The 19,822-nt window shown below is 51.8% G+C and overlaps 1 protein-coding gene across 2 annotated transcripts in view; it reads right to left on the bottom strand.

Annotated features, from left to right (window-relative positions):
• Nucleotides 1-1,220: 1,220 nt before the first annotated feature.
• The window catches only part of LOC143426548 (uncharacterized), a 70,290-nt gene continuing 51,688 nt past the window's right edge, over nt 1,221-19,822 (bottom strand). For both annotated transcript variants that reach the window (XM_076900116.1, XM_076900113.1), the window contains exons 3-6: nt 5,334-5,529; nt 2,043-2,350; nt 1,563-1,899; nt 1,221-1,465 (exon numbers count right to left, since the gene is read on the bottom strand). In XM_076900116.1, the coding sequence (XP_076756231.1) occupies nt 1,289-1,465; nt 1,563-1,899; nt 2,043-2,350; nt 5,334-5,529 (1,018 nt within the window). In that variant the 3' untranslated portion in view covers nt 1,221-1,288. The remainder of the gene's footprint in view (nt 1,466-1,562; nt 1,900-2,042; nt 2,351-5,333; nt 5,530-19,822) is intronic.

Here is a 19,822-nt window from a genome sequence, read left to right as displayed (position 1 = left end):
ACGTTCCGTCGCGAATGCGTCGCGTTCGCGTGTATAGATACTGATTATCTCGAGTCGATTAACGTTTTTACAATCTTGAAGATTATCTAGAGAAATTCGAAAGCTAGACCAATCGAAACAACTACGCGGCGATAGAGTACAATCGTCGAGGGTTAAAATACTTTAATCGATACTTCGAGTACCGTCGGTTTTCAACGTTGCTCAACGCGTAAGAACATCTTCCACGGTAACGTTATTCGATGACAATTTCCGTCGTATTGTTAAAAAATATACCGTTGTCTCGATTCGTCCGGCGATGGAATCGGTGAGCGAGTTCGCGGGATGAAATCTCACGCCGATAGAAAAGCGGATAGAAGAAGAGTGGCACATTCGTCGGTATCGAATAAAAGTGTACAATGTTCGTTGAACGACTTAGGAAAGACAAGTTTCGCATTTGATGCATCGAGAGAACTCTTCTTCTACTTCTTCCTTTTCTGCTTCTTCTTCTTCTTCTTCTTCTTCTTCTTGTCTTTTGTAAAGTGGTTGCGCGGGGGGGAGGTGAAGGGTTGGGGGTCTCGATCAATTTTCGATAGAGCGTTTAAAAAATTGAGCTCAGGCCAGCCGGACGATGCGATCGCACCTGTGGTCTTCCGTTCGAGGAAACTGGTCCGGTGATCTCGTTCAATGGTTAAGCGTCGCGTCGATCGATCGGTAGCACGATGGTCGTAATTGACGAAAGGGATCTATTCGAAAAATAGAACGCTCTGCCGTGTATCGCGAACGCGGCTACTTGCCGAACAGGCGTCACGGAGGAAGTGAAAATACGATAGAAAAGATTGCGACAATACACACGGGCTAACCGTAAATGGGTGCAGATTGTACGGCATAGAAAAATGGCGGCGCGAGTTAGGCTCGCGCGGAAGGGTAGAACAGGGAGGAAAGGAAGTACTTCGTCGTCGATGCGTCTCGGTCCCGTCTTACCGTACCTTCTTCCCCTCCCTCTCCGTTGCTCCTTGTACCGTTTCAGAATCGCGACGGTGATTAGAACTAGACAACGTGGTCGTATCATAATAAAACGATTATATATATCACAAGTTGAAAATTGTTCGCGCGCGATTGCGTAAAGTATCGAATCGATCCCCGGGACACTACGGTAAATATCACATGGAGCGATGAGAATGTCAATTGAATAGACCACGGCGTATAATAGACCCCGATGATCGCGATCGCGTAGCTACGAGTAAGTAACAGTGGACCGAGGACCGGCGTGTCTCGAGAATCCCTATGATTACTTTCAAGAGGTACGGTTTCAGGCGTACGATTGATCCAACGATATAGCGATTTTGTTCCCTTTCTCGACCCAATTTCTCAGTCGTCCCCGTAGCTCCTCCAAGCTCTTCGACTTCGCCTTGTTTATCCTCTTGTACTTAACGTCTTTTGGTTTCGTGACCGATCGATGATTGCTCATTACCCTGTTGTACGTGACCTGAAGGGAAGCAACGGTTCGATTAGAACCTTCTGCGATGCCGTCACGAGCTTCTGGAACGCATCGTGGAAGGATAAGAAACGAAATGACCGCTCACCTGTGCCTGTTGACTTTCGTCCCGTGGTCTCTCGCTGGGCGGTGAGTCCGCTTCCTGAGCGAGTCGCTCGAAACTGCCGTACAAATCCTGAAGTCTGCCCTTTCCGTTCCCCAAGTTCTTCGCCCGTCTCTCCTCGCACTCGGAGTTCTCCGTCGACTCGGACGGGTCCTGGTTGTTCTCGCTGTCGCCGTCTTCCTCGACCGAGTAGACAGTCTCGAGGATCTCCGGTCTCCTCAGGAACCCGTTGCACCGTCGCATCGAGGAATACTTGCTCGATGGTTCGACCGCGTCCGACACTGATCGGATCACCGTCACGTCGGTGATGTTCGAGCGGAATCTGCAAACGGATCGACAACTCTCAACGCGATTGCTCTGCTACGAGGTAAACTGGAGATATTCCAATTCGTACGATTTAGCTTAGTCGAAAAGATTCGACGATAAGAAGTATTAATTTTGCAGTAGACCGATATCGACGCGTACCTCGGTGGCGCTAAATCGTCGGCCGCTTCCTCGAGGACAACGGCGCTGTCGCTGTCGCCGAGGCTGTCCAATCTATCGAGGGCATCGCAAGGCGGCGAGTCCCTGGTCCCGGTGCTTCTTTCCGCCAATCTGCTCTGCAATTGTCGAATCACCCTCTGCTGTCTGAGTATAATGGACTCCCGTTGCGCCAGGCTAGCCTCGATCTCCTTCTGCTTCCGGCAGAGCCTCGATTCGAAGAGGAGCAGCTGCGAGGACAGCGTCCGTAGCTGTTCCGCCTTCTCCCTCGTCAGCCGCGCTACCAGGTCCTCCTGAAATAATTACATTATTCATCCGTTTACCTACCGACTCTGCGTCGAGTTCACGGTACCCGACGAGGTGAACGTACGGACGCCGTACTTCTCCCTGGCTTTATCGCCGATGAATTAATCAGCAATTTATATCGATCGGTGGACCCTCGCGGCCCTACCACTTTTCTTAGTCATCGAACAACGATTAATCGCGTTAATTCATTACCGATAACCACCGAGTAGATATCATTTTACTAAAGATCCTTTCATTTCGGAGAAACGAGATAAATTGCTGGCGTGTAGATCAGTCGATGCCTCTGGCAATTAGTCCGAAGATTACGTAGACGGAGAGGAACCGATGCAGGTGCTCTCGTTATATCTGTAATGCACCTTCGATTCGGCTCATAATTTGAAATTAATTAGGATGCATCGAGGGTCCGTCCAGATCGCATTACGGTCGTTTCCATGGCGATCGAGCCCTTTATTGGATCTGTTCCTCTTTCGTTTCCATCAAACGCATACGAACCCGGTACAAGCGTCCTCGCTTAGATCGATATCGTTAAACAGTGGCTCTGTTTCACGTACAAACAATTATTTATTAGTAAAATTGGCCGCGCAAACGAAGAGCAGACTTCGAAGAGGGGAAATTCGTGGCGACTGGATGTTGAAAAAACTCGTTAGCGCGATGCTTCGGAGGTATCCTCGTTTTTGTTAGACGACAACTCGAGGGCGGAAGTTTGCTGTTCGCGTCACGCGATGGACTTCAAAGAAATTTTCGACGACTATCGTACGCAGCAGCGGACAACCATCTTGGATTACAAGGTCCCGGGTGTCCTATTAATTCTCAAAGGACTCGAGGAAAATTTAACGCCGTCAACGCTTTCGGAATGTCATTGAACCAGCTTTTGGAATATCGATCGCTTCGAGCCGCCCCCCGTGCATTCCATCGCCAACTTCCCGAGGGACGCGATCCTCAACCGTTGGTCTGGATTTCTCAAAAATCTCTGCGTCGATTTTAATATTCGATGAAACTTTCGGTTGCGTCGCGTTCGTTTCGTACGATTCGATCTTTTCCCGCTCGTGATTTCCGTTTTCCTTCCGAAAGAAAGACTCTCGGCACTGTTCCAAGAAAACAGTAGCCAAATGAAAAGTCGAACCTACGCGAGTACCAGTTTTTGCATCTATTGGTACGTTTCAGGCTCACAAAAGAAGAGCTTTCAGCTTCGATCAGGCAACGTACCGGCCAAGTCTCTCGACGGACAGATCGCTGATTCTTCCCTCCGACGTATCCGATAAAAGGTACAAATCCCTAAGTTCCCGTCTCGGCTGGAAGTAGCGTTCTTTTCAAATTTGCACAGCTCTCCACTTTTCGTAGACCGTAGCTCGATACGCGTCCGAGATCACGATCGACGATTTGAGAAATTCACGAAAGCGTGAAGGAGCGCGAGCAAACAAAAAGCTTGGCGGCCGATGCGTTCGAGTGCGCGAACACGGTGAAGGGTCGCTGCGCGTCTAACAGCCGACGATTACGTCGTAATTAAACGCTTCGTCTACGGTTAATCAGAACGGCGGATCCTGCGCGCGCGTGGCCCTCGCGTGTTCTGTCGCCTCAGTGGCGTCACGATTCATAAGTTGCGATTTAACGTTTCAATCTTCACGGTTTTCACTAGGCTCGAGCGACTCCCGCTTTCTTCCGTTCCACTTCAGCCTCGAGATGCTTTTTCTAGCAGCATTCGAAAGCAATCTATCGAGTATTTAAAGTTTAAACGACAGCAAACAAGCACGGATCGTTTCCACGGCTGTTCGACTCTTTCCGTCACGCTCGCGATCCGAAGGAGCCTCGACAACGGACAGGAGCCCGTAGGAGACGTTCCTAAGGCAGCACACCACTCTCGTCGCATTAATATTAAACAAAGAGTGTCGGTAACCAGAGCAACAGAGGCGGCTCCTCCTCGATCCATAGAGCGAACGACGCGGCCGCTACTCCGTTCCTCAGCGACGCGCGTTTTTCACGTCGACGCTGCCGCCGAACGAAACGCGTCTCGCGTCGATTGCCGCGGATTTGCCGCGGTCTGCCCTCGATTCCGCCTCCCGACTCGCTCTGATTTGCATCCGTGATCGATCTTGCTCCATCAGTTCCGCCGGATCGATTTATCAGACGCGAGCTAAGAGCCGCGGACGTCTCTTCGTTACGAGGGAACGAATGCGATTGAATTTGAATTTCCTTTCGTTGACAGACGTTCCTTAAATAGGCCGCGCACTCGTTACACCTCCCGTATCGTCTGTCTCCAATTGCGCATCCGGCGTGGGAGCAGAGTTGAAAAGCGTCGGAAGCAGGCGATCGACGCTGTTCGATAATTTCGCAATTTCGCACTCGAGACGGAGACAACTCGAGGAACTCGCGAAACAATCGACGGAGGCGAAATTACAAGCAACAGTTTTATTCGCGCAAAAGTGGTAAAAACTGCATCGTTTGAGGAACGAAAAGTATAGCTCGACGCAGGTTTTCTGTTTGGTTCTTTCGTGTCTGTAGAAGGGGGTGTCTATCTGGCTACCCTCCGATTCAGACGCAGTCCATTCCATCCTGGATGTATTTCTTCTAGCCATTTCCATATCGCGTTCTATGTTTCGCGTGTCGAGTCCCTATCCACCGGTTCCCGTTTCTACGTTTGCCGCCTCTCCTCGTCGTTTCGTTTCGCCGAAGCCACGATCTTCGCCACGCTTCGGGACCGGCGAAATCGTTCGCGATTACCAAGCGTGCAGCACTTTACTGAATTTCGAGAGTGGGCTTTTTTTCTAACGAATTCACCGGCCGCGAAGCGAGTAGATCGTCGAGAGTCACGCGAGGCTCCGTTACGGAATAGTCGTACGTCACGAGACGTCTATCCTCGTCCCGGAACCGTTTTACCGGATAATGGGTTTAATCAACGACCGTGGACGAAGTGAGAGTCAATCGATCGTTAATTATAGATACCTTTACCTCTGGAACTATCAGAAAGTTTACCTGCAACTTGAGCGTCCTCCGCCAGGAGAGCATCTGATGCGCCTGTGCCCTCTGCCTCGCTCTCAGAGCAGCTATCACCGACTTGGCCTCCTCCAGCGACGTCACCTCCACTTCTCCGGCATCCCTCGACAGATCGGTCCCCCTCGCCTCGGTGATGGCCGACAGCGGGCAGCTGTCCATCGACGTCTCGTCGAAGCTGCAATCAGAAATTGATTCGACGTCGTTACTTTAAGCTCCCTTGGTTATTATTCGTTCGCACGTAACTGGGACCGATATTTTTGCGTGCTGAGAACGGAACGTGGGTCGTTTCAAGCGACGCGGAGAAACGGTTCGCCTCCGCGTGATCGATTCGCGATACGTGGCCGAGGGGGTCTCGCAACCCCGAATGGAACGCGATCGCCGGAAGAATGGGGTGGGTACTTTGAAGCGTAGCCAGTAAAAGCTTGTATTCGCGTTAGACGCGACGTAGCTCGGAGATTCGACGTTTCTCATCCTGAAATTGCTAGTTTACATAATCGACGATTTACGACGCCCCGCGATCGAGGAAAACCGTCGCCTTCATTCTCGCGACCCGCTCGATGCGAAATCGAACGAACGAGGCTGTCGCTCGAAAGCGAGTCCACAATCCTAACTCGATGGTCGTTTTACTCGCTGGTACCACCGCGATCGCTGTGAAACTTAATAAGAACCGCAACGACCAGCCGCGACCAACGCGCTTTCGTCGCGGCAAACCGAGCGTATTCAATGTCTACCGACGATTCGGCGGAACTTCCGTTCGCGTCGTCGCGACACCGAGTCACCTCGTAAATTTCCCATCCACCCGAATCGTGGATATCGTTCATTGCGAACCCCTTTCTTACCGCTGATTTATGCGCGACGCTACTCCTCGCAACTATTAATCCTTCCTACGAAACCCAGTCCTATTGTTAGGCAGAAAAATCTTAGCCGAACGGTTCTTAAAATTCTTGCGGACACGGATTTACTACCGTGGATACTCGATTTTCATCGAATGGACTCGCTTCCTTAAAATCGTCGAATCAGAGGAGACTGCTGCTAGCCTCCATTTTCTTTTTTCACAGTCGACATTATCGATTGCAATGCGCTGTTCGTTCGCGTCTCTGCACAAGTCTTTCGCGATCGAGCGATAAACCGCCGCGATAATTAATTCGCACTCGGATTTCCTAATTTAATACATCCTGGCGACGCACGGAAATTTCACGCGAATTCCGCGCGATGCCATTGGACCAGGCGAAATTCGTTCCCGCAGGAGCCGGCGGAGGGGTTAATAGTACGCGATCTACCTGGCGGAAATTTAAATGCGAGCGAACGCCAGGTCCCACCGCTTTATTCGAGCATTCATACGCGAGATTTACGGTGGTGCACGCGCGCGATGATTTCGAGCGGGGAATATCGACGCGGTAACGTTTCGTTTACAATTTTAGACGGTATTTGCATAACGCCATCGCGGCGTATTTATGAAAACCGTTGTTCTCCGTTCGCGCGACACCCCCCACGGCCGTTCGTTAATCCAGTTTAAATAAATTATGCATGAGTCACCGTGAGTGAGTCACTCAATGCGGCTGATGTTTCCTTTGCGTTCGCTAGTGCAGGTGGACGTTCACCAAGAAAAATGAAGGGGCTCGCGCCGCCACCCTCCGTCCGTTACTCCATTTACAGTCACGCTTGTTCCTTAAACGGCCTCTCCACTTGGCGTATTCTTAAACGTCCCCTGCGGTGCGATCCACATAGATACTGCAGCTACCAAATTAGGGTAATGGACGGAATAATTATTCGCGCAATATTTAACCAAAGGGTGATCTCTTCGATTGCCTCTGAGGATGGAACAGCACCGGTGATAATTCTAGGCAAATATGCCGCGCGAGTCCATGAACGGTTCGCAGTAATTGGGCCGCTTAGGAATTCACAAACGAACCCTGTCGAATCGAACGCGAGCTGCTTTTGCCAGAATCCGGTACGTACCGAATTTTGTTCGTTTAACAGACTGCAGAAATCCTCGCGGGTCGTTAATTAATTAAATAACATCGGTAATCCGACGGAGTGTCTTCGAACCGAACGAAATCTGCTCTGTTCGTAGGAATATTCGAGCGACCCAGTCATCTGGACGCGATTCTTTCGACGAGCATCGGCTAGCAGGAACCGCTCGGAGGAAGGTGGCGAAACGAGCTCGGCATAACTCGAACCCTGTCGGCGGGTGTCCTCGCGTGCGTCGCGCGAATTCTCCCGGCGGAGTTTTACGAGCCTCGCGGACTCGTTCGTTTACGACTCCTCGGGAATCGCGCGCAATTACGATTGACAACGCGATGCGAACGGGGCCCGCGCGTTTCGTTCGCGAAAAGGGGCCTCGGTTCTTTCCAGCTGCGGAACGAACGATCGCGATGGCGGAACGGTCGCGCACCAGCCGCCGCCGCCGCCGCCTTTGGAATTGCCTTCAGGTGGCGCGAAAGGGGGAAGGGTTGCACGGTGAAACCATACGGGGTCTAAGTCACTGTCAGCTGCGATCTTGATAATGACCGGCTGATACGACAGCCCTCTCTTTCTCTACCCCCCTTTATCCTCTAATGCCTTTTTTTACCCCCTTCGAATTTATGCAATTTCGCTGCGAGTCTTCTCTGCGTTTTTGCTGCACGCCATTTGCGCGACGTTGCAAATATTTTCAATGCTCCGTGTTCGTTTCAAAATTGCGGGTTTCCTTCGGTGGTGCGTGGATATTTGGAAGGAGCGTTCAAGAGAATCGCTCGGTTCCGTTTATGGCACCCGAGAGCCAGCGTAACGCATCTATTATTTAACAGAGTAGAACAACAGCGATTACACTTTTCTCGTAAAAATCTCGCTTATGAAAATATAACGAAGCGTGCCGAGTCGATTGTACGGTTCCGCGGGACTCGTTTATACGCACACGCCATCTTGGAGAGTAAAGAAGGAGCGCCTAAGGTAATGCACGTATAATAACTGAACTCGGTTTTACAGAATATGGTCTCGCGTTAGTTTGGCTCTCGTCCGCGATTAGATATTAACGAGTGAACTCAGTGTAAAGTTCCGCCGTTTCGTTGGCATCGCGTCGAATAATTTAAAACAAGCAACGAAACTTCCTCGATGATCGATACTCTCGCTCTCTCGAGAACCGCCGCGAAAATGTTCCCATTGGAAACGCGGCTCTCGCGGGTCTCTCAAAGCCGACGAAAAGTGTCGATCGATCAAAGGCACTCGAGGAATACGATACGGGAAAGCGCGGCGGCGTGCGGGAAAAAAGGAGAAAGAGAGCACTCGAGCGGTTTCGAGCGAATAATTTAATACACGATTGTCGATTTCTTCGGGTACGGGTTCGGTTCGTGGGCTGGCGCGATTCATCACCTGGCTATCCACTGATAACGTAGACGTAGGCGCACCGCAGCCAGCGGAAGATATATTAGAGTGACAGGTGGTGGTTGTAAAGGGTAGTCGAATGGGTGTTTCCCGACCGCAGATGGTATTAAGTCGCTGTCTAGGCTCGCGAATTTTTCGATCGGCCCGACATTATCCGCGATCATTGCTCTCGAGCTACCACGGGAATCGGCGCGCTCCCTCATTCTCACGAGCGGCTCGAAATTTCGTTCTCGCGACCGAATCGAACCGAATTTCAGCAGCGAGTTTTGCCAATTTCTCGATCTTGCCTCGCTAATTCCCGAGAGAGACGCCTCGAAGAGACGAAAATAAACGAACTTGACGTTAACCAAAAAAATCAACCACGCCAAAGATAGACGTCCACGAAGCGGAGACGAAGTTAATGCTCGTCGACGGGCAACTTATTTACCAGACAGAAGCTCGCCGAACGACGAGCGCTTCCGTTCGAACCGAGGAGAGAGCGGAGCGGAAATTATGTCCCGGTCAATCAAAAATTATAATATCCACAAGGGGGACGGTGAATGCAATTTCTCAGGTAGGCGAACAGTAGCGTCGACGTGCCATGAAAATAATCACCAACCGCTTCGACGCGTCGTGCCATCACGAGGTATTAAATCGCCGCAAACTTTGCGCGATATATTCGGATCTTGTCTATTGGAAACGGTAACAAGATTATGGATGAATGGACGTCCCTTAAATCCACCGGAGCGCTTCTCGTCGCGTTAAACTTCTTTTTCTATACTATAATATATTATATAATACCAGGATCGCATCGATTTGCAATATTTAAAATCCAACGGTTCCGAGATTTATACGTGGCCAACGAAATTGGCGAGGGCAACGAATCCCGCGCGATCGAAGCGCATCCTGAGGTGGCGCATAAATCGCGATTGCTCGGGGGTGCGATGAGAATGGCCGAGGAAACAGGCGTATCGCGAAAATAACCAGCTGCTGCTGGACCGATAAATTACTCCGGGTAGACGGTGCAACTCGAGCGTTGCATAATTCTCGCGGAACGAGTGATAGCGCGGCCTCGTGCCACTGATATACCGCCCACGCGTTGCTGCGAGCTCGCGAACGGGGTGGAATTCTTTTAATTCACCGGCGACACGAGTAACGAACGAACCGAAGGCGCCTCGCGCGGTTCTTCCCGTTTATTAAGAAGTCGCATCCGTTTTGTTGGCTCGTTGAAGGACCGACACGAATCCTCCATCGAGTTTGTTCAAGGAAACGAAACGCTCCTCCCCTCTGTTCGTATCTGGGTCACGTATTTTTAAGCGGCCGTCGATGCAATTAAGGTGGTTAATTAGTCAACGACGATGCCGTGGCGCGAGCTACTTGGACGCGCGTTAAAACGGGTAAATTATGCAGCTGGGAAGGTCGGGTATGGTTCGCGCGTAGTCGAGACGCAGCTGAAACGTTTTAGCCGACTTCGCAGCTGGCTCCGCGTCGAAGGTTCACGCGGTTTAGAGATAGAGAGAGCCATTAATCCGAATAACCTCGACGAATCGATGATTCGATCGGGCGCGCGTAACCGCGCGGAGGCTCGCGAGATTAAAAGTTTCCCCGTTCGTACCGTACGGCGCAAATTGCACGGACAAACGTAAACCAAACATCGATCAGAACGTTCCGCGGACGGAGTTACGCGTCGATATTGGATCGTCCTCGAAAATATCTTTTACAGCCGGTAATTGCTAGAAACCGCACCATCCTCGGTGGAACAATTACCTAGACTCGATCGCGAAAATTTTGCGTAATTTTCGAGGGTTGCAACCACGCGCGCCGGAAACGCTCCTCGAGAACCACTCGGACGTTGCTGTTGAACGCGATCGCGCCGCAGTACCGATGCCCATTATCCTGATTACAGATATCGAGACGCGACGCGAAGGAAAAACGATGTCTACGTACTCGGTTCGCGTCTTTGATTATTCGACGATTCGCCACTTTGATCGATCCTTACGCTACCTCTCCCCCCTTTGTTCTTCAACTTCTGCTGGCTCGAGGCCACCGTCTTCCAACGGAAAGTTCTATGAACAGAACCCCCGCTGCACGTTATCCAGTCGATCGGAAACGATGACCAAATCGAGCGAAGCTAACGTCACTGGTGTACTAACAGTGTTCCACGACTAATAGCGCACGACGATTGTGAGTCGTAACAACGTTTTATGTTTTAGAAAATTTCGCTACGAAGTTTAGATGAATTTTAAAATGATTCTCGACTCTTCGAACTGTCACGTTCGAGAGGAGGGGATGAATTACGGAGCATCATTAGCGAATATCCCTGACGGGTTAATTATCCAAACCTCGACGGTTAATTTTCATTCTTGATAGAGCCTGCTCGATGTCGCGCGTTCGAAATACCCACGAGATTCGAGGGATATTTCGGGCAATCGGAAGCGATTGTTGTACGCGTGACGGATAAAATATATCCGCGATAAGACGGATGGAAGCGCGAGTTGAAATCAATCCGTGAAATTAACGGCTCGTAGACGAGAAAGGTTTCTGGCGCAAGTTGCGCGGAACAGGAAAACGAGCGCGAGTTATTCCGGCTGGTTCGCGCGTTTCCGCGAGAAACGCGTGGAAAGGTATCAATCAACATTTCCGGCAGTATCTCGTAATCATTCTCTCCGGGCGAGCGTGTTAATTATAATTTAATTACCAACGACTGCCGCGGGACGAGCAAAATAATCGATACCAGCCGACGAAGTGAATTTCACGTCTGTTGGAACAGTTTTTTTATAAACTCGTCGACGATACTTTACGTCGAAGCAGCGACCTTCGTTAAGAGTAGTATCGCGTTGTCGATAACCCGAGCCGAGTCCCTGGCGCGACTATAGCGGCTTCAGTGGCAGGTCTCTGTTAATGCACCACCAACCATAATATAGTCGGAGCGTATGTATGTATTTCGAACGCGATCTATCAATTATTGCTCGCTGTTCGCAAGCACGAGAAATCAATAACGCACGGTCATCGTGGGCGGTGGAAAATTCGGTCCGTCTGTTTCTCGTCCGACATCTGTTCTCCAGCTGCGGTTAAATAAACAGCCCTCGATTCACGAGGCGAACACGAGTCACGACCAGGAATCGCGTTCAACCGATATCAATTCTCTAAATCGTGGAATAATTCGTTACATGGACGGGATGAAAAATCACATGGGGAGACGGTGGCGTCGAAAGAAGAAGGGCTCGCGTCAAGCGCGAGGGCCAACGATGAAAAAGGAGTAGACGAGTTGAAATTGCCGAGGAGCTGCGGTCTTTGAAGTGTATTAATAGTCTTCCTTCGATCCTTCGCCAATTTAAATTCCCGTTTCCCTCGCTTAATCGTTCCTGAGAGGCTCTCCGGTGGAAAATACTTGCATCTATTAAGCCTGCCACCAGACGCTTCCTTCTTAATCCCTCTAATTTCATCGAGCGGCCGCGGTTTCTTCGGCTAATCGCGCAACTTTCCCTCCGCGTCCCTCGAGAACGCGTCACTTTTCACGGGATCGTCGTGGAAAGCGCGGCTCTGGCTCTCTTTTATCATCGTCCTGTGCTCGGGAGAACGGATTTATCGGGATAAGAAACGTGGAACGCTCCGTCTTTCGCGGATAATTCACCGAAGGCGTTCAAGAAAGCGGCGGATTCGCGGACCTCACCGCGAAATCGGGATCGTTTCTCCGGAAATCGATTATCCGCGGCGGCGCAGAGCCACCGACACGGCGAACGCCGAGTGTCAGTGGCCTTAACGGAATCCTAACGGGTGATCCCGCGTGGTAACCTTTCTGTCACGAGAGACAGAGAGAGAGAGAGAGAGGGAAAAGGTAGTTAACGATAAGGATTTCAGGGGAGTTCCAAGCCAGCGAAGAAACCGAAAGGACGTGGAAGACAGAGGCAGGAGAGGTCGGTTTCGATCTCGACGAAACGGACCGTCCAATTTCCATCGTTTATCGGCGGAGAATCGTCGTTACTCTCGACGAAGCTGGCAACTTGTAGGTCATTAAATACTTTCGCCCGTGGCGTTTGTTTCCTTTTTCGCGAGTAATAGCGCGGGAAAGGTCGCGAAGATTAATGGCGGCGGTGGCTGCGGTGGATGTAAAACGAACGGGGCTGGAGGCGACGCGCGGAAGCGTCGACCCTCCCGTACAGGGTTTCGCAATTACCCCCGCTGGCGTTGTACGTTGGTACGCGCGAATAAAGAAGTCAATCCGCCGGTGTCTTTCTTCCGCGCGACAGCCTTTTTTTTTCACCGAATCGTTAATCGACGAACGAGAGCGTGTCGAACGATGGGAGAAACGATCGTACCTTTCTCGATGAACTTTCGTCGACCTCCGGACGATGGCGAGATCCAGGACAGAACTGACGCATCCTGCGCGAACGAAAAAGAAGAATGACGCATCGTCTGTGCTCGGGTACGATGCGGATTTTCGTCGACCTGTTTCGTGCCTCTCTGTCGCGATGAATAGCCCGTGTGGACGCGTGCAAGAAAGAGGTGCGAGAAAGAGCTGCCTTTTTACAGTGACCGCGATTCCAACGATGTCCTTCCTATTCGAGGTAGACAGAGATGAAGAAAGGGATAGAGACAGAGAGAATGGAGGATGAAACAGTGAAGAGCGGAAACGCAAAGGGTGAGAAGGTTGCGATAACGATAATGTTCTCTGGTTAAGACCGGGGTAGGTACGCGGATAAGTGTACAGAGTGGAGAAGACGTGCAGAAAAGATCGCGCGTTGCCAATAGTTGAGCGCGGAAGCTGGAAAACAGGCGGCAAAAGAGGCGGCCGGCGGTTAATGCAATCGCAGCGAGTGACGAAGAGAAGCGGGTGCGACGAGAGGGTTCAGGTGGTGAATCAGAATAAAGCGGTGTGCGCGCGCGCACCTGACCGCGTGTCGGGGTAACGAAACAGTGAGGAGGAAGAAGAAGCGGAAGAACAGACTGCATCGAGAGGGGGTGGCTTCAGTGCCAAACGTCGTCCAAGTTTTACGAGCCTTGATCGATGCCTCTTTTGTCGGAAGGACGCGATAGACGCGCGCGCGAGAATTAGGCGAAAAATAGGCGAAGCGAAGCGGCCGAGGTACACATGAGCGTCGATCGTGGTTCACCCCCGAGGGGCCGCCCGAGAGACTCCCAGCCTCGTGCCAATGCGTTCGGTATTACGGCCGCTGGTCTCTCTCGCTTCTCTCCCGATTCTCCTCGACGATCCTTCGATCGCGGCTTCAGTTCCGTTCCATGCGCAATTCTGATACGGCCTGACCACCGCGCACCCCTCGATCCCGTGTTTACACTTGCTGCCTGGCCCAGTTTACCACTATTCACGCAGACAAGCATCGTGCGGTATCGTGGCCCTCGTTTCGTGTCTGTCAAACGTGTGATACTCATCTTCCGATCCTCTTCGTCCGTCTTCTCGGTCCTCTTCAGTGCGCGTTCGATCGGTCCTGGTGATCGCGAGTGACGCGCACAACCGTCGCGCGTAACGACGCCGCGGAGGAACCGTTCGAGCAAAGTATTCCGCGTCGACTGGCGGCGATGCGTAGGTACGGTTTTAAAATCGCGATCCCGTCCGCGTGCCGGCAAAGAGCCAGGCGAGCCGCGCAGACGCTCGCCGGCGAATGCTAGTCCGAGGGACGCTGGCGGCGGCCGATTAACCGACCGGTGCAGTGGGAGGAAACTGGAGAACGCGCGCGGCCGGAATTCGCGCAGCTCCGCGTTGCAACCCCGTTGCACATGGCTCCCTCGAATCGTCCACGTGTTTTCCGACCTATGCACCGCGCGATCCAGCTTTCGAATGCCGACGCGTAGGAATGAGAGATTTCGGGTGAGCCATCCGGAGTGCCTGGCGAGAGGGAGGCGGTCCGCGTTCTTCGATCCGACCGCGACCACCTTTCGACGTTCGAGCCTCGCAGCCAGAGAGATAGGCCCCTCTTTTTTACGGCGGTTAAGGTTGAAGTTGTATCGCGAGATACGAGCCTCGAGCCCCTTGCTTCGTCGATAACTTGGAAACTATCGAGGAGCGCGGCGGTCTTGAGTGAACTTTTTATCGGGCGAATAACGTAATTGGAGAGGCAAATATAACCGCGGTGGTACCGAGTAAATTCCGGATGCAGCTTCCAAGATCGCCAAACTTTGCCAATTTACTCGCGATATTATACCGATGTGCCTCTTTTTTTCTTTCTCTCTCTCTCTCTCTCTTTCATCGGTCGCTTTCGATTCCTTCCCTCCGCTTCGCATCTCCCTGGCCGCGCGTCGCGCGCTGCAATCATTCCGATACGGACGCGAAATTATGGTAAAAGCTTGGCAAAGTTAATAAACGCTAAAAGGGTGCGCGGGGGGGTGTGGACAGCTGAAAAAGCTGCGCGGCCCGCTTGGTCGGTCACTTCACAGTCGGCACGAAAATTAAACGAAAATCACGTTCCACCGGCAATGAATTGTTCGCGTTCTCGAACGGGCAGACCACTCGAAACCGTGAGGGTGGCCCTCGCGAACGGTGTCCTCGCGGTCGGGTACGCACGGCCAAGTGAATCGCTGGATGCGTTTCCACGGGGCGAATATCGCGCGGATCTAACTAGTTTAACCAGAACGGCGCCATTAACCCCTGTAATTGGTGTCCAGGTCGCTATATTACGCGCAGGCATAAATTCTGAACGATCTCTCCACGCGCGCGCACGCAATTATGACGGGATTCTATGACTATTGATGGATCAATCCGAACCGAGGGCCGTCGACGGGAGCGTGCTCGTTCGCGAAACGAGCGAAAAAATAGCGCTCGACGCGCGGAAGAAGTAGCTTCGGAAGAGAAGAGAATACGAGAACCGACGCTAATTAGAAAACCACGTCCATCTGTCTTGCTTCCTCCGCAATTTCAACCAGTTACCGTTCGGTTGCGAAACGGGCAGGAACAATTACGATTCCCCTGTTAATCGTCCGACCGCGACGCCATAATCCACCGATCTCGACTCCGTGCACGCAAATCTTTTTCTACGCCTCTGGCGCGTGGAACGCGTTTCTTTCGGTGAACCGTGGTGCTCGCATAGTTGCACGATTCTATTAGGTCATCGCGTAAGTGGAAACCAGTTCTCGGTTCCCTTACGAGCCGAGCGAACTCGTGGCTTCGCTCGCCCGATAACCGCTGCAGACGGAAACCGACTTTGCTCGCTGGATGGGCTAATAATTGTGAGACGCGGTACCGAGTTGGTCCATCGCGGCGATTAGCTACGAAGATTACAGAGTTCGAAACTTCTCGCGCAACTCCAGCGTCGAGCTAGTTCCACTACCGACGACTTTTCACCGAATTCCAACGCGTCTTAACGCTTCGCGAGGTTCGCCCGTAATCGGGCAACTTTCGTTCCAGGAGAGTCGAACAGCGTCGATTTCCCTCGATGACTGTTGTCGCCTCGAGCGCGAAACACCTGAGGAACAATGGACGATAAAGCGACGCGTTCCGTCGCACGACTGGGGATGCTGGCTCGTTATCATAAAGAAGTTGCTAGCTTCTCGAGTAGAACTACCTGGAAACTTCAACGCGCGCGTTCCCTCCAGCCCTGCTCTTCGAGCAGTTTCGTTACAAAAGGACGCTCCGCGTGGAATCGAAGCGCGATTCCGTGCGACGGGATCAATTGTCTTCCTCGAGATACTTTGTACAGCCAGATCTTCCTAGTTAACCGGTTTGCCAGGGAATATCGGAGCACCGTGGCTTCAGAGATTTCAAAGAATTTCTCGTGGGAAAAACAGTAACTCGCGTACGTTCGAGCGGGATGGTAGACCGCAATCGAACATTTCAGCCTGGAGGATACATAATTTAGCGGTGGTTTCAGGGATCACGATGGGAGAAGAACCTCGGACAGCTAAATTTCGAATCCGTTCGAGCGGACGATATTAACCGAGGAACGGGGCCGCTCGATCGACGAATTAACAGCAGGAATATGGGAGCTGGGAGGCCGCAATTAAATTTTCCCTGGCGCGACGTAATTTCGCCGGTTGCCGGACGCGGATTCCGGCTGTTGAACGCCCCGGAAAATCAGGCGACGATGGACGAGCGCGATCGTTGCCTCGCTGGAGAACCTGGCGAAGTTCGAGGATTCGTGACTTCGCGAAGAAGTCGTTCAACGTGGAGAACGTTAAGATCATCGAACGTTACCATCGACCGTGAAAGCTGCAACGGGACCAGAGGATATCATCTCTCGATGAATTCAGCGATTACAAGAGGGAGAGGGGGACGCTCGAATAGAGAGTTCTGTTATTTAAATCACCGTCGGTGTAACTTTGAAATTACACCGGCACGGTGGACTTCCATTACGTACAAAGGAAGTTCACGGCAAATGAATGCAAATGCACTTCTGTTTGTCGTAACTTCGCGAATCACAAGCTCGACTCGAAGCAGCTGCGATGTTTCGATATCGTTCGAGGGATCGAGGAACCGAACTGCTTTTAGACAAACTATTACGAGTTGGAAGCTTGGTGAAGAACATCGATCTTCCGAAGACTTTTCAAGCGAAGCATAATCGAAGAACGATCCGAGTAGTTGCACTTGGTTTCTCGAAATAAACACCGCGAATAGACTCGCGTCTTTCGATAGAGCAGAGAATTCTGGCTACCATTCTTGTCCGAACGAACCTGAACTGGTTCGATTGGTCCACGCCATGCGGGGTCAGCGCACCCCGATTTAGGGTGAAAGAACGAAGCGAATCACGGGGCGACGAAGCAGCTCTTTGAGGGAAGGTGACGCCCGGGGGTTCGTAAAATTTTGATAAAACTCTGGAATCGGTCGGCGAACGTGCCGCGTTGCGACTTTGAACGTGGCGCAAAGAGAACGCACCCAGCGTACGTGACGACAATTTCAATCATCCCGTCCGTCCTTCTCTTCCCGTCGTTTGTCTTCGACCGCCTTCCGCTTTCGAAGAGCAGCCGCTGAGGGAACGATATCGAACGCTGCAGCGTTTCACCGATGAAAAACCGTCCTGATAAAATTATCACCGACTGCATCGTCGCCTGGTATCCCAGCGACGCGATGAACGACACGGAAAATGGAGGTCCCCTTGGTAAATGCGCGGAATCGAATCGCCCTCGAATCGCGGGTGAACAGTCTTTTAAGAGAGAGAGCAGATATACGTCCGCTGGTATGAATTGCTGGGCGATATTAGTTTTTCAACCGTTACCGTATGTGTGTAAACGTAATGAAAAGAGCGCGTCGCTATTCATATGGGAAATCTTCATTTCGCGTGGAGCAGCCGCGCGTTCCGATACAGGGTGGTGGGAAATGGGCGACTCGTTCGCTACTCGTTAGCTGGGAATGACCGATCGGCCGCGCACCCGTCCGTAACGCGAATATTTTCCTATCGAAAGTGTCCGATTCACCGTTCGACGAGCACCCTCGGACTTTTCGTGGGTAATTTCGTTGGCGAGCAGGGTGCGATCGAAAACGCACTCACGTATCGTTCGAACGTTTCCCGCGTCCTCTAACCGCGAGTACTTTTCGACGGTCGCTCGCTAAAAATCCGAGGCTCGTTCGCGGAACCGGTTTCGTTTTTTCGCGTACGTAACGAGCGTATGGCGAGAGGTAAGGATGCGAGCGGAACGGAGCGCGTTTCGCGGCCTCTTCCGTGGCCGTTCGCCGCGCAACTGCCTCGCCGCCGAATATCGCCGATACTACGCGTGCACCGTCGTCCACGTTCCTCGTATTTGCAACCTCCGGCCAGCTGTACGCCCCTCCTACCAGCCAACCTCCTTCCTTTCCACCGATAACCGTAACAATGCTGATGCCTGTGCCGAGCGGATTCGTCAACAACGAACCGCTCACTTTGTTAGCTTCCAAGGACGTGTGTATTCCAGTTGAAGAGCGCTCCGTCGCAGAGGATGGGACGATGATCGCGATAGCCTTTCCTTTTCCTTCTCGAGACCAGGTAAGATCGATGCGGATACTCCGTACAACTTATTCAGATATCCCGTTGCAGAAGCTTTGTTTGTTAGTTAGGTTGAGACTCGAGAAGCCATCTTGCGAGATACGTGGCGCGTTAGTTCCGAGCACAAGGGGTAAAAGAATTTTCTAGGTTCGCGTTGAGAATTGATCGAAAGAAAATCGAAGAAGCAGTCGCTTCGAGGCGCATCTTTCATTCCCGTTTTCCTCATCAACGGAGTGAAAGAGACGCGGTCGATGGAAATGCATACGCACACGCTGGCAACGCGACTCTTTGAATGCACGCGCCTCCTGCCACTTCCCCCGAGGAGTTAACGAACTCCTTGAATTTCATCCGGCGAAAGGAACGCGTAAGGACGATATAATTGCCGAGCTCCCTTTCTCCGTGCGTCGATCAAACGCGGCATTGTACGCGGAACACGGAAAAATGACCTCGAACGAACCGACGATTCCTCGATTAAACGTAGCAGGATTAACATCTTCCGTTTCGCGTCTCTTCTCTTTCCACCCCGACACTCTCGTCGACCTCGGACCTCGCAATTTTCCGCTCCATTCGCGTGAGATGAATCGTTAATAGGATTCGAATCCTGAAATGGAAGAACCGAGGAACGAGTGCTTTCGATACGAGACGATGAGTTACTATTTCCGTGCGGAGGGCACGGTTAATATAATCGTCGGCTTTATTTCTCGATCAGGTGGATCGCTTCCGTTCCGAGTGCTCGTCCGGCCCGCGTATCCCAGTAACGATCGAACCGATTTTCATTTCCGCGCGTGTATGCTCCCATCGTTCGCAAGACCCTGTCTTCTCTCTCTTTCTCTCACGCGAGTTCTTTTTTCCAATGACGATAAATCGTTTTCCGTCCGACGAGTGCTAACGCGGTTAAATACAGTCACTTTCAAAGATTCTGACCACCGAAGACCATTAAGCCAGACTACCATAGCTCGCAAAGCTATTTACGTCCGGTCGTGGCAGCCCCTGGGAGGCGTTTTAACGACGCGGTTCGCGGAGAAAAACGGGGGAAACGGGCAGTTGTAACGGATGAAATTCCACGGGATGGAAGGGAGCCGAGTAAATGCATTCCGCGTTAATAATTCCTCGGTTTTCATCGGCGCTAATTGGGATTATTCGCCAGGAGCAAGATAGGATGGATTTTCGTTCGAGGCGTTACACAGTCTGCTTTGTAACGCCATTCCTCGAGCAAGA

The sequence above is a fragment of the Xylocopa sonorina genome, chromosome 8 (assembly GCF_050948175.1).
Source record: "Xylocopa sonorina isolate GNS202 chromosome 8, iyXylSono1_principal, whole genome shotgun sequence".
Classification (NCBI taxonomy): Eukaryota; Metazoa; Arthropoda; class Insecta; order Hymenoptera; family Apidae; genus Xylocopa; species Xylocopa sonorina.
The sequence above is the reverse complement of the archived record's forward strand: the minus strand, read 5'-3'. Positions and strand labels throughout refer to the sequence as shown.